The sequence below is a fragment of the Elgaria multicarinata genome, chromosome 4 (assembly GCF_023053635.1).
Source record: "Elgaria multicarinata webbii isolate HBS135686 ecotype San Diego chromosome 4, rElgMul1.1.pri, whole genome shotgun sequence".
Taxonomy (NCBI): Eukaryota; Metazoa; Chordata; class Lepidosauria; order Squamata; family Anguidae; genus Elgaria; species Elgaria multicarinata.
The window spans coordinates 39,801,292-39,815,283 of record NC_086174.1 but is presented as its reverse complement, the minus strand read 5'-3'; the positions used below and the strand labels follow the sequence as shown (position 1 = coordinate 39,815,283).

General features: G+C 43.8%; 1 protein-coding gene across 1 annotated transcript in view; it reads right to left on the bottom strand.

Annotated features, from left to right (window-relative positions):
• Positions 1–2,173: 2,173 nt before the first annotated feature.
• PSEN2 (presenilin 2) overlaps positions 2,174–13,992 on the bottom strand; it is a 31,307-nt gene continuing 19,488 nt past the window's right edge. Inside the window, exons 7-11 of the mRNA XM_063124137.1 lie at positions 13,111–13,209; positions 11,107–11,184; positions 8,543–8,680; positions 5,991–6,109; positions 2,174–3,995 (exon numbers count right to left, since the gene is read on the bottom strand). Coding sequence (XP_062980207.1) covers positions 3,840–3,995; positions 5,991–6,109; positions 8,543–8,680; positions 11,107–11,184; positions 13,111–13,209 — 590 coding nt within the window. The 3' untranslated portion in view covers positions 2,174–3,839. The remainder of the gene's footprint in view (positions 3,996–5,990; positions 6,110–8,542; positions 8,681–11,106; positions 11,185–13,110; positions 13,210–13,992) is intronic.

Sequence of the window (13,992 nt, the reverse complement as noted above, 5' to 3'; positions counted from 1 at the left end):
GAAGAGGTGTCTATTTACTGAATAAAGGTTTTGTGATCGCACAGCAGACTTGGAATCACAACAGACCCATCCAGCACTGTCTCCAAAAAAAAAAGGCTGGGCCCGAAGCTATTTCTCTTCCCACAGCCTGCCCAATACAAACACACTCTTCATTTCCTACTCATGAGTAGGGAAGCTAAGAGTGGAAGCACCCTAAGAGAGTCAAAAAGAAATCTGAAGAAGTTCATCGACATTTCACAACCTTCAACACTGCGTATGACCTGTTAAGTACATTCAGCCAATCCTTTCTGTATGGTGGTGCATGCACACACTCCCTTTACGACAGACAGGGCGATGCGGACTTTGAATTTTTTGTATGGCCAGCAGCACAATGATCATGTAAGTTAAGGATGTTCAGAGAAGGAAAGTTTCCCTTGCCCTCTTCAGGCACACATGCTTCCTGAAACACCTCTTATTGTTGCAGGGCCTTCCTATTGCACAGGGGAGGAGGGGACAGGAAACTTTCCTTCCATGAACTTCCTTAAAGTGAACTTCTCTTAGGACCTGGTTCACATATAACCCCAATCTATGCGTTGTTCAACCTATGAATTGGTGGGGCCATGCAGTAGTAAGTGCACACCCTGCCTGTCGCACACTCACCACTTCCACTTTGCACCTCCTTTTGTAAACAACCCAGGAATGTGACATGCAAACCCTGGGCTGTTAAGGAAAAAAACAACAGGGTTTTAACCCAAGAACAAACCATGGGTTTGCACCTCACGTCGAGCAACCCATGGACGGAGGCATTCCTGGGTTAATAAAAGCGAATGCAAAGTGGAAGTGGAGAATGGGTGCAAATGCGTGTTCCAGCTAGTTATGGTTTGTTTAATGTGTAGTCATTACGTGCAAAAGAGTCTTTTGAAGGGCAATTTATACTAGTCTTAGCAAATAGCTTTCTAAAAACAAACAAAACACCACTTTGATTCTACTGGCACTTAAAAGCATTGGCAGAATACATTGTAGACTGTAAGCAACAACGTATTTTTGACATAACATATTTTAATTTTAATTTCAAATATCCATGAAGATCCTTTACTATGGACGAAACTCCCTCTCAGAAAGATAGAATAGTGGGATGTGTCCAGTGTTAGTCCTACTTCGTGTAGCTCCACTGAAATGAATGGGACTTAAGTTAGGCTAACATTGGATATAACCAAAAATCTTTAAAGCAGACTTCTCCAACCTGAAGCCCTGCAGATAATTTGGACTCCAACGCCCAGCATTCTTGACTATTGGCCAAACTGGCAGAAGCTGATGGGGGTTGAACTCCAAAACATCTGGAGTGCACCAGGCTGGGGAAGGCTAACCTAAAGTTATACTGGTGTGGACAAATGTTATTAATTCCATTAGAGATATGAAAATGGGGCAGAATATACCTTTTGATTCTTTTGGGGGCTGTGTGAAGGAACTCATTGCCAAGGAGGATATTGAATTAGCTTTTGCATAGCATTATCAAAAGGGAGGGACTGTGGAAAATATTTGTGGAAAATATTACACAATTTTTATGGACTGTGTCAGAATTACCAAACAAAATTGTGTGGATTCAGCAATGAAAGATTGGATTATAACTTTGAAAGGAAACAAAAGCTAGTAATAATGCTCTTTCCTTTTTTTGGCTACCTTAAGTTTCCTGAATTCAACCCCCTTGATATGTTGTTTTTGTTTCTAACAGGTTTCTATTTAAACAGCTGAACACAAAGTATTGATTTTGTAATATCTCTATATATTTGCTAAGTAAAAAGGTAACATGCCCTATGGGTTTGTATATACACACTTCAGGCCCAATTTGCATGACCTTTTGCTCTTTTTGGGAGGAGGAAGAATTGGATGAATTTGGCCCATGTGCATATAGCAATATGCACAAACCACACGTCACCTCATGCGTTTGGCATAGTGTATGTCCATGTCCAATTCCTCCACCTTGTGAACAAGGATCAGTTACCAGGCAAGTACTAACTGTATCTGTAAAGTTCATATAGCGAGCAAGAACCAAGGTGACCCTACTAACAGTTAGGCCTGGTTCATACATAATGCCAACCCATGATTTATTTCACCCATGGTTTGTTACCTTACCAAGGGTTTGTCTGGCAGGTGATCTAATGAACTGCAGTCTGTTTTCTCAGTCCCTGGGTTGTTTCCCTCATCCTTTGCCTGCTCCATCCCTGTACCCCAAATCTTTTTGCGGCACTGCAGTACTGGCATGCAGAGCAGCTTGGGCTTTTATTTTACTACTCTTGGCTGCCGCCTCTGTAGCCTGGCAAAATAACCCATGAACAACCCACAGTTCTGGCTTCACACGTAATGACAGCCCATCATTTAAATAACCCAGAATTCACAACCCGTTCTCTTTCTGGGTTGTTTGTGGTCAACAAACCATGGCTTGTTAGCATGGCCACCTTTTCACATTGTGGGAATCCAGTGATCAATACCATCGGTTAGTGGTATCTGTGAACCAGGCTGCAGAGTTCTAATAGCTAGCAAGAACCGAGCTGGCTCTACCAGATAGCACAAAAAGTTGTGCTAGGACAGTATAGCATGATCCACCAGCAGGAATCCTGGCTAGTTGCTAAAGCAGCTCCCTCCCTGTGACCTCAATTGATTGCTTCTCCTTAACCCTTTCCTGAGCAGTTCAATACAAGAGTTTGTTTGTAAGTGACCTCTTGCACTGGTTGCTAATCCAGGAAACGGGAGGGACCCAGGAAATGAGGTAACCATCTGTTATTTACAACATTTCCTCTCTTAGTAGGTCCCTACACTAAAGGTTCTGGAAATACGCCGTCGCAAGCCCTACTGCTCCCTTTTCTTTGATCTTTGCTCACTCGAGCAATGCCAGAAGAACAGCTGGGCTTAAGAATGTGTGTGTGCATATAATATATAAGTTCTGATGTATTTATACCTGGAAGGTAACCCAACTCCAGGGGAAAATCCAACTGAAGTCCTATTTAGAGACCTACTGAAATGAATGGGTGGTGTTAAGTCCTTTTCATTTCAATGGGTCTACTCTAAGTAGGACTTAAATTGGATTTTACCCATAACCAGCACCAATTCCCGAGGTAGCTCACCTGACAAAAGGAAAGGACATGCAAAAGCCCTGCAAAATAATACTGTGCGTTTTGCATTTTGCTTCCTGCAATTTTTGCTGTGATACCCACTGGAGGAAGTTCAAACAGCTGTTCCATCCCTCTGCCTGGCTTTCCTGGCAAAATTGAAGCACTCCTGCACTTTGGTCTTCTCTTTTGATCTCCCTCTTTTAAAGAAGAGATTCCCCAGCATTTTATTTCAATGCGCATGGCACTCTTACTGTTCTAGGATTATTATTCTTCATTATGATCCCAAGCCATAGTGTAAAGCGGAAACCTCCTTTATCAACAACTCACATCCCAAGAGAGGGTTTCTTCATCTTGCCGAGGGGCTAAAATAAGCAATATACTTTCAGTACAGTGGAAGAGGTGAACGTGCTAATCAAAAACTAAAGAGGCCAGCGAGGTATCTCAAGGTCATCAGAGCAGCAATCCTGTGCACACTTCATTGGGAACAAGATCCACTGAACTCAGTCAGGGAGCAAGGGTTCAATTCCAGGTAAACACCTATTGCATCGATCTGCATAGTTCCTGCTCCAGGTCAGATTTTAACTTCAGCAGTTACAAGACCCAGCTGTTAAATCTCAGGGGAGACTCGCATATTTGTTTGAAAGGGTCTCAAAACATAATGGCACTAAGTGTGAAAACCGTAGAATTTTATCCTGTCGGAAATCGTCCTGCTTTACTGTTGCGGCTCTCAAAGGAGGGCCATACTCATTTTTAAATATAGAGCTGATGAGCTGCCAGGGTGTCCATGAAAGGTTGCACAAGGTAATCCGTGGAGAAGTAGAAGATCAAGCCAAAGGTGATGGAGATGGGAAGGGCAGGCAAGGCTTTCTTGAACACGGCCAGCAATAAAAGAGTTAAACACAGGCCCTAGGAGGAAGGGGGGGAAAAACATTACTCAGCAGGAAGTGGGGATGTTCTGGTTTTTCCTTGTAGATAAAAAGCAAGGTATAAAAACACTAAAGTGACAAAGTCTTACGCACCTTCCTTTTCCAACCTGGTGCCCTCCGTATGTGTTGTACAATTCCCAGCATGCTAGGAGTTGTAGTCCAACACATCTGGAAAGCACTAGGTTGGGAAAGGTTGCCTAAAAGACTACAGATGAAATCCAACACAGAATTCAGCATTCTGCTTCTTATGCAAGCAGTACGAGGGGTAATTATGGTAAAGCCAGTGTGGTATAGTGGCAAAAGTGTTAGACTAGGAGTCAGGAGGCCTGGGTTCTAGTCCCCACTCAGCCATGGAAACCCACTGGGTGACTTTGGGCCAGTCCCATTTTCTCAACCCAACCTACCTCACAGGTTTGTTGTTGTGAGGATAGAAATGGAGAGGAGGATTATGTATACTGCCTTGGGTTCCTTGGTGGAAAAAGGGTGGGATAAAATGCAATAAAATAAATAAATAAGGCAAAGAGGGGGTAATTATGGTAAAGTGGACTGTAGTCTACGGACATCTATGCTGGGGACTCCATTCTGGTGTACATAGGCCCTAATGTGCCCACGGACACCTCCTTTGGTGCCTGTCAAATTTTATACACACACACATTCACTGAGAGGCAGGCATGCTGCCAAGCAAAGTGCAGCGTGTGTTTCAATGAATGCCTCAGGGGGGTCCACATGAGTCCTAAAGACAGAAAATAAAAATGGTGGGTGGCTGCATTCCAGCACTTTGTTTTGAAGTGTGTCCAGTTGCCCAGAAAAAAAGAAAAAGGTGCGCTGAGGGGTGATAGGGAGAGTTCTGGACCAGGCGTGGATTGGTGTTTGCAGGTGTTTCTCTGAGTCTGTGTGTTTCTCTGAGCATCACTAGTTTGCCTTCTATGAAATGGCTGTTTTCTTGGGCTTTGTGGGGGCAAATATGTGATTTGGCGTTTGGGTCACATGCACACACCACATATGCCTAAGTTATTTGTCTCTAAGCCTTTTGCCAAATAGGTGTTAGAACAGAAAAGTGTGGGTTCAAAAGAGTGGATTTGTGTTTTGGAGTTCAGACCCTACTTCTGCCTTGTGCATAGGTTCTTGGGCAAGTTACTTTTCACTTATCCTCACCAGTTTGTCTTCTGAAAAATAAATGTTTTGTGACTGGCCATGCTCGTCATGGCAGCCATTTTGAGAATGAAAAAGCTCCTAATATCAGCAATTTTGTGAGAGTGCCCACGACACTCCCTCAAAATTCCAAATGTGCCACTGGCCCAAAAAGATTGGGGACCCCTTTATAAATCAGTTAAGTTTAGCAATGTGAAGAGGGAGTGATTTTCACTGGGATCGTGGTTGGGGATAGAAATGTTAAACCTCCCCTCACTGTGATCCCAATGAAAATTGCCCCTCTCTCCTGCAATTGCTGTTGTTGAGGCCGTCAGACAGAGAGGAGACAGCAGCTAGGCACTCATCCATTGTGCTTGGATTGGAATGAGGCCATCAGAGGAAAGGAAGCAGCAGCCTTTCTACTGTGACCATGAGCTGCTGAATGTGCGTTTTTCCTCTCCGTCTTAATACCCTTTCCTTTTATATCATTTTTTTTAATAATATAAGCTTGCAGGCAGGGCCTGTTTTAAGAAATATCTTTGTAAGCTACTTTGGGAGCCTTTTTGGTTAAAGGGCAAGATTAAAATACTATAAATAAATAAGTAACAAACTTTTTTAAAAAGCCCAAACCCTGATAAAGTTTCTAATGGCTTGTTTAGCATCATATCTATTTCAGCCCTGAGGATTTGTTCTAGCATTCCATGCTACTCTGATCCCAACCATGCCAATATTCAGTTTAGGCTGCAGTTGCACCAATGCCCGGGGCTGACAACTAGCCCTGTTTTATGTGATTCAAAGTGCAAATTAGCATCATGTCAATGCAAAACAAGTAGGCGACACTTACTATGAGGATGGCTACGAAACAAGCCAGAGTGGTATTCCAGTCGCCACTAGCAGTGGCAGCTGCTTTGCCCACAAGCACACTGTAGAATATGAAGTCTCCAAGCCCTAACTTGACACCTCCTATTAAAAAGAAGGAAAACTCCATCAATTTTCTGGGAGAGTGGAAGGGCAGAATATATATGTATTCAATAATATTCTTAAATAATATGTCTAAGATTGGGTTATTAAGAATGCTTTACCAACTTTTCCATATATACTAATATATTTATTAGTGCATGTATATGAGAGAGAAGGAGAGAGGGAGAGACGGAGGAAGGCTGGGTTCACACAACACACCATCGCACCACCCTGTGTGGGTTGTTGTTGAACCCAGGGGTTGTCGTGGCTTTTTTGAGAAAAATAAACCACACTGCATGGTTAATAAGCCACCTGGTGGAAAATGCACTGCATTCAGATATCACGACTACCCACCTTGCAGAAAACACGCTCAGTTCAGACAGCATGCTACCCCATGGTAGGTTAGTGTGTTGTCTGAATGCAGCCAGAGAGAGAGAGAGATACACACTCACACTTCATATATGCTAACAGCAATCTCAATTCTCTCAGTGCAGGTCTTTATACAGCCAAAACAGCAGCACCCACCCACTAGCAAGAGCTCTCAGCAGGCTTGGGGGTAGGGGGAGGGAATCCCAAGATTTCCAGAAGTACAAAAAATGTTGAAGAAAAAAACTAAGGGTGCTCTCTCTCTCACACACACACACACACACCTACCTTGCCAAACACAGCCCAATGAGGACTGAACATAACTAACGGCATAAAACGCTAACTGGGGCTGTCAAAAGTGAAAACCAGAGTAGTGGGCAGGAGAGCAGAATGAAGCTTGCCTCCAACTGTATACTGTGTGTGTGTTGGGGAGAGGGAAGTGTGTGTCTTAATTCTCAGATGTCTGGGAAGGAGATGAGCAGGTAGGCACAGCTTCCATGGAAATCAATAGGACACGCACTGGGGACGTAGCCTCATGCTGCATGGCACCTATGGAGGTTGCTGGCTCCTATTTCATGGGGGCAGTGGATCCCCTCCAGGTTTCCCCAAAATGAGTCCTATCCCCCAAATAGGTCCATAGCTCCTTTAAAGTTCTCACTGAAAGTCAAAGCAGATTCACTGCCCCATGGAAATAGGAGCCACCAGCCTCCACTGCGCCCTGTACGGATTCCAAAGGTCTGTGGCAGAAGCATTGAATCTCTTTCAGCCTGAGGACCAAATTTCATTTCGGAGAAGCTCTCGGGGGCTTCCATTTCACGGATGGGTGAGGCAAAAATGCCAGCATGCCTTCGCTTCAAAGCTATTACCGCCTGTAACTAAGCTTTAGGAGATGCTAACAGTAGCTATATGGAAAAGGGAAATTTGGGAAATAGCAATTAGTGAAAAATTGACACAAAAATTACAACTGCAAAAAGGGATAAAACAAAAAAAAATTTTAAGAGAGACTGGCAAAAATATATAGAATATATGAAAAAAGAAACAAACAGAACAACTCTGGCAGAGGCCAATAGGACACTTTGGGACTCCTGAAAAGAAGTAATGTCAGAAGATAACTATAAAAATAATAAAGGAAGAGATAAACAGAAGTGATATAACATCCCTGAAAAAGAAATGGGACAATTTCTGAGAAATGTACCAGGCCGGGGGGGGGGGGGGGGGAGGGAATATGGAGGGAATGGGATAAAAGATTAAATCTGAAATGAAAATATATATATATATATATATATATATATATATATATATATATATAATATTCTGGGTGGTAAAAAAGGTTATTGTATAATGAACGTTTATTTATTTATGAACATTTGCTTGTAAGTATATACTGGAAAAATAAATAAAATTATTTCAACCAAAAAAAACAAAACCTAAGCTTAAAGAGAGGCTTTTAGATGTTTTAGAAGAGGGGAGAAAAACATGCAGAGGGCAGGAAGCTGCCATAAGATCAGCCGTTGTGGAAAAGGAGCCAGGGCCAGAGGAAAGTGCTTGATCACCCAGAGAACCGCCGGGGGGCAGACTGGTACCCCAAGTGGGCCAGATTTGGCTCACTGACTGGAGGTTCAATACCCCTGCTCTATGGGCCCCAGTGACATTGGAAATCTTTGTGCTTGTAAGCACAGATGGGAACCACAGCACTATTCAGGGCCACAGCACACCTTGCACAAGGTGCCAAAGAAAGGGATTCGTTCTCAGACAAATTTCTCCCAGAAATAAGAGAAGATCTCTCTACTCCAGCCCCAATGCCAACTCTCCCTATGTAGTTCAACACATATCACTAGGAAGGAGCCTCAGTCCCTGGCATCTTCAACGGAAAGCTCTCAGGTAGCCCAGGAGACGGAAGACATTTAGCAGAGGCCTTGGAAAGCAGGTGATACTTGGCTATAGCAACCAACGGAATCACTCAACACAAAGCAGCTTCTTATATGTTTAAGGTTGGACTAGAAAGACTGCATTCATACTGCGTTTAAGAGAACACTACTTGGGAAACAAACTTTAGAGAGTTCAACTTACTTTCTTCCTCCTCCAGTTCAACTACGCTGGGGGCCATTTGCCTAAGTTGTTGGCCAATGTAATTCATTGTTGACTCCCCCATCTCAGGAACTTCAGTCTCAGTGTATGAAGAGCTATCATGGTTCTCGGCCCCTTCAGCTGTTTTCCCAAAGAAAGCACAGGGGAAGGGGCAAGAGGCATAACGAGGAGAGGAAGACAAAACATGAGAAAATTCAGTACGTACATGAACAATTTTCTGCTAAAATACTTTATAAGCTGGTATCTTCTCCCAGGGCTGGTGTCAACAGTAGGCATGATTGGGCACCTGTCGAGGGCTACCCCACAGCAGGGGCCCATGCCTCCTTTTTACTTCTCTGTATTAAAGGATCCCAATCATGGACCCAGTCGGCCTATTGCTGCTTACTGCTTCTGTGTTTCACTGAACCTTCTTGGCCCCACAGCAACCAGCCCAGCACTCTGTGCCCCACTCTATTCACCCTTTTCCTTCACTGCTGCCACCATATATATATCAGTGCCTTACCTCAGGTACTTTAAAAATCCAATCCAGTTTATGAAACAAAATAACTTGTATTTAACAATAAGTAAGCTCATGCAGTTTATCAATTTGTGGTTTCATTTGCTGCAATATTTGTTTGTTACAATACAGTATATCATGTATCCTTGCCTACTCTACCCACTAGCCAAATCTATCTCCTCCTGTTCCCTCTTTTCCCAAAACAATAAAACCTTGATCCTACTCTGATGTAAACTCCTTCAGCAGACAAACCCAGATTCTGTCACTCTGTCAACTCTCCACGTGCAACTCTCAACTGCTTCTGTCATTCCCCTGAATGGCTGAATCTAACAGCCAATCAGCATTCACTCCAACATTCCACTCACTCAGTCCCCATCTCAAAAGGATTAACCACTTACCAGCCTTACCATTTGAAGTCCAAACAGCACTTACATCATAAATAAATAGCAATAAACAGTAAAATCACAGCCCACTGCAACGAGCCCCCTGGACTTGCTCCTCCTCCACTCCATTGCAACCATCTTGTTCACCTGCCAGTCACATTGGCCAATGCAATGGTGGAGGAGGAGGAGGTGGTGGTTTACAGATTTTGAGTGTTTACAGGTTTTTCCAGGGCTAGCGAGCCCTATGGTTCTCTGGATGAAGTTCTTTCTTGGGAACCAAGTCTTTGCAGGAAGATGTCCCATCCCATACAGCAGAGCTACAACCCGTTCAGATGGAAGCTCTCCTTTCAGGGATCCTCTGGTGATCTCCCATGGCCTAGAGCAATGGCCCCATTTGCACCCACCACAAAGCCCACCTGCAGTTGACCCGGTCAGGCAACACCGCAAGACTCTGAAGGAGGCATTCATGGGGAAAAGACACTCTGTTTCTACCACACAGTCTATTTAAAGAGAATGGGTCATTTCAGGGAAGTGGTAGCAGAAGGAGGAACTCCACCTTCCAAGGCAAGACTTCCTCAACATGGGGCCCTCCAGATGTGTTGAACTGCAATTCCTATCAGCCTCAGCCAGAGGCCATGCTGGATGGAGCTGATAGGGATTGTAGTCCAACACAAATGGAGGGGACCAGGTTGGGGACGGCTGTACGAACACATGAACTTTCGGCAAGTCAATGTTTGGATGAAAGACCACTGGGAACCTGTATGTGGCTGCCTTAAGCTCCATGATGAAAAATGGGGTGCAAACAAAATGACTGAAGCTGCCTCCTCCTCGAAATGAACTGTGCTACCATACTGGGTTAAACCAATGTTCTTCAAATAGCTGTCAAACAGAAGATAGAGCAGACTAGTTATCTGCTACTCCAGAGGCAAGGACTGGAAACACTGGGTAGAAATCGCACAGAAGCAGACTTTGACTAAACATTCAAAGAAATGTCCTATCAGGAAGAAGTGCTTGGAAGTGGATCAGATTGTCTTGGGAGGTGGTGGACTCCCCTTTGCTGGAGGCACTTACGGGGAGGCTGAATGGCCAACTGTTGGGACCTGCATTGTAGATCCTGCAGTGTGCAGTGGGTTGGACAAGATGGCCTTCGAAGTCCCTTCCAACTCTATGATAACCCATTTTTGTGCCTTCCTGCTGTGCCATGTTGCTGCAGTTGCCTACACTCCATCCCTGCTTGGCCCTTTTCTGCACAATGCCCTTCTGCCTGGTATGTGTCAAAATGTTCCACAATTTCCCGGTAATCATGGGTAACTTAGTATCTAGAATGGATGGAACCCAAAGCATGGCTTCATCTACAGATTTTAGTGTTCAAGAGCGGAAAAAGCAGCCCAGTGCTGAAATCGATCTGGGCCTGGGCAGAATCTTTGGGATTTCCCCCCTACGTGAGTGGGAAAAGAATGTCAAACTGGCTCTCGGTTAGTGGCTGAGTCTTGTGCAGCCCCCATGTATTTCTAACGGTGCCTTCCCCAGCAAATTGCATCCACCATCTTGGCTAACTAGCAAAGAGAACCTTTGCAGAACACTTAATTCAGAGCACAAAATGCATCCACCACAGGTCATTGAGCAAAATAACAAGGACTCTTTTGTATCAAGGGCATATGTGTCACCTGGATCCCATATCTCTTGAGAAGACCCTCTTCGTGCATTGTCTGGTTTTGCCATTCCTACAGTCCACATCATCGCAGCTGCAAGGAAGAACAAGCAACAGTAAATGACTTGGGAAATATAGTCAAGACAGTCCTGCTACCACATCCTTGGTTGTTGTTTTTACACAATGCAAAATGTCTAGGTGTACCCTTGAGATGCACTGTAGGTGTTTACATTTGCCCATCAGTGCATAAAAAGACAACTTGTCCTATCCATCAGTAAGTTACTAACATTCTCCAAACACAAAAACCTGCTTCCTAATTTTGTCAGGCCAAAACGTATTTCATTCTGTAAAGTGCTTCTGGTGGCTGCATTTGGACGGTTGTTAAGGCTTCATAAACCACAGGGCCACCCACTGCAGGTCAGTTTGGGCCCAAAGAACCTTGCTTAATGCAAGCCAGGATTTTGGCACTGCAGCCTGTTAGGGTGGCCATATGTCCTCTTTTACAGAGGACAGTCCTCTATTTTGAAAGAGTCCTCTATTTGAAGGGCTGTCCAATCCAATTCCAGTTTAAAGGTAACGAAGATCTGGGCTTTGAGTTGCACCTGGACAGCAGCCTGAGCAAAGGACACCTAGTCACAGCCTTCCACACCGTGGTGACATGAACGATATGTTTATTTTAATTATAATTATCATGGCTAAATTATGATGATGCTCACCCAGGGACCACAGGATTGTTCTCAAAAGGTTATAAATGCCCTATCCAAGTTCTCAGAGAGAAGCTTAGCCAGAGAACAGTTAGACCAATCATACTGCTTAATTTAACAGCAGTGCGGCTTGGACATTTACGAAAGAAGAAGTACCTAACAAAAGTACAAGAACAAGGCAGTGTAAGTTTCTGTGATTTAAGGCCAAATGCACAAAAATAATATGGGTATAATTCAGGGGGTTTCAATAGAAAACAGCGTTATCTAGGAAAGGGGGTAAACACCTTACATGCATCGAAGGTGCGCACCACTTGGAAAAGGCTGGGGAAAGGTAAGAACAATAATTAACGGACCAAACACACACCACGACCAAATTGGGGTTGAATCCATGTTATGGAATGATTGGTAAAAGATATGGTTAAGATTAGGAGGTGTCGCTTCTGTTTCCTGGATTTCCAGATATCAAAAGTCACCACTGTTGGCACATACAATTAACCAAGCTTGGAGAACGTTTTAAGACTTACTTTGTTTGTTTCATTATTCTACTGTGGGATTATTATTATTATTTATTTATATAGCACCATCAATGTACATGGTGCTGTACAGAGTAAAACAGTAAATAGCAAGACCCTGCCGCATAGTGTGAGATTTACATTTCTAATTACATTTCTTTTGATTCCTTCCAAAGGGTCTGTGCCATTCAACTATATCTATCTATCTATCTCTGGCTACCCACCACTCTGTGTTTCCTCTGCACAGAGAAATCTGTAAGACTCTTTGGCAGATACATTAACATTCAGATTGTTTCAGCTGCATCCTGTATTAAAAAATTAAGATAAATTTCTACACCTGTGTTCAGACATTTACTGGAGAAGCCTGGGAAGATGCCATAGAAATATGGTTCCCATGCCACATTACACCTGAGTGGGGTTTCATGTGACTTTCTCCTCTTCTTATGGAACAGACGGCGAATCTGATCATCCCAAAAGGCTACTGGAGCTCAGGCGCTGCCCACACACTTCTAAGCTTAACTTTGCAAGGGCTAGAAACTTGGCAGGAGTTTTGGTTTTTTAAATAAAGCTGAGATTATCAGGATGCTGAATTTTACACCCACTACCTCATTCTGTGCCTGGAGCACACACACAGTCCGCAATGAAGACTTTCATCTTTAAGAAAAAAAAGAGTCCAGCTTTGTCTTCCCCCTATTTTCCAGTTCTGAGTTAACACATCCATTTAATAATGTATCGCTAGTTATTATGGTGTGGGACATACTCCGTAAAAGACAAACACACACAAGAAACGTTGGTTTCACTCACAGGAATAAATGAGGGCAGGGAATATTGGCTCATTTCTCTCTTGCGCCGTTTCCACCAACATTCTGAGAGGTCCCTTGGGGCACAAAACAGCCATCAAGTCTGTGGAGAGAAAAACATCAGCTTGGTTCCGAACCTGTTCATGAGTATTTGAGACTCTGGCCACTTCGTGACAGGCTGTTCCCTCCAGCTTTGCCTTCCTCCAACATCATCTGAAAGGCCACCCATAACAATGAGGCAATTCGCATGACGTGACCAGCTAACTGCAGGTTATTTAACCCACAATGAGCTGCAGTGCATGCCATTTTGGTGTTACAAGCAGCAGTGGGTGACATTTTGAATATGCAACCCTGAGCAAGTGTTGTCATGTTGTGTGAACCCAGCCACTGAAGGCTATTTGAGGGTCAAACAACCTTTGCATATCCAGTCAACAAATCTTCAAATAACCCTCGGTGGCCAGGTTCGCACAACATGGCAATCTCTACTTGGGGTTGCATATTCAAAATGTCACCCAGCATGTCACGGTGTGGAGAAAGTGGATAAGGAGACATTTTTCTCCCTCACTTATAATACTAGAACCTAGGGGTCATTTCATGAAGCTGATTGGTGGAAAATGCAGGATGATAGAAGGAAGTACTTCTTTACACAGCACATAGTCAAACTATGGAATTCGCTTGTACAAGATGTAGTGATGGCTACCAATTTGGAAGGCTTTACAAGAGGATTGGGCAAATTCTTGGAGGATAAGGCTATCGATGGCTATTAGTCCTGATGACTCTATGCTACCTCTAGTCTCACAGGCAGTATACCTATGTACACCAGTTGTTGGGGAACATGGGTGGGAGGGTGGTGTTGCCCTCGTGTCCTGCTTGCGGGTTTTCTGTG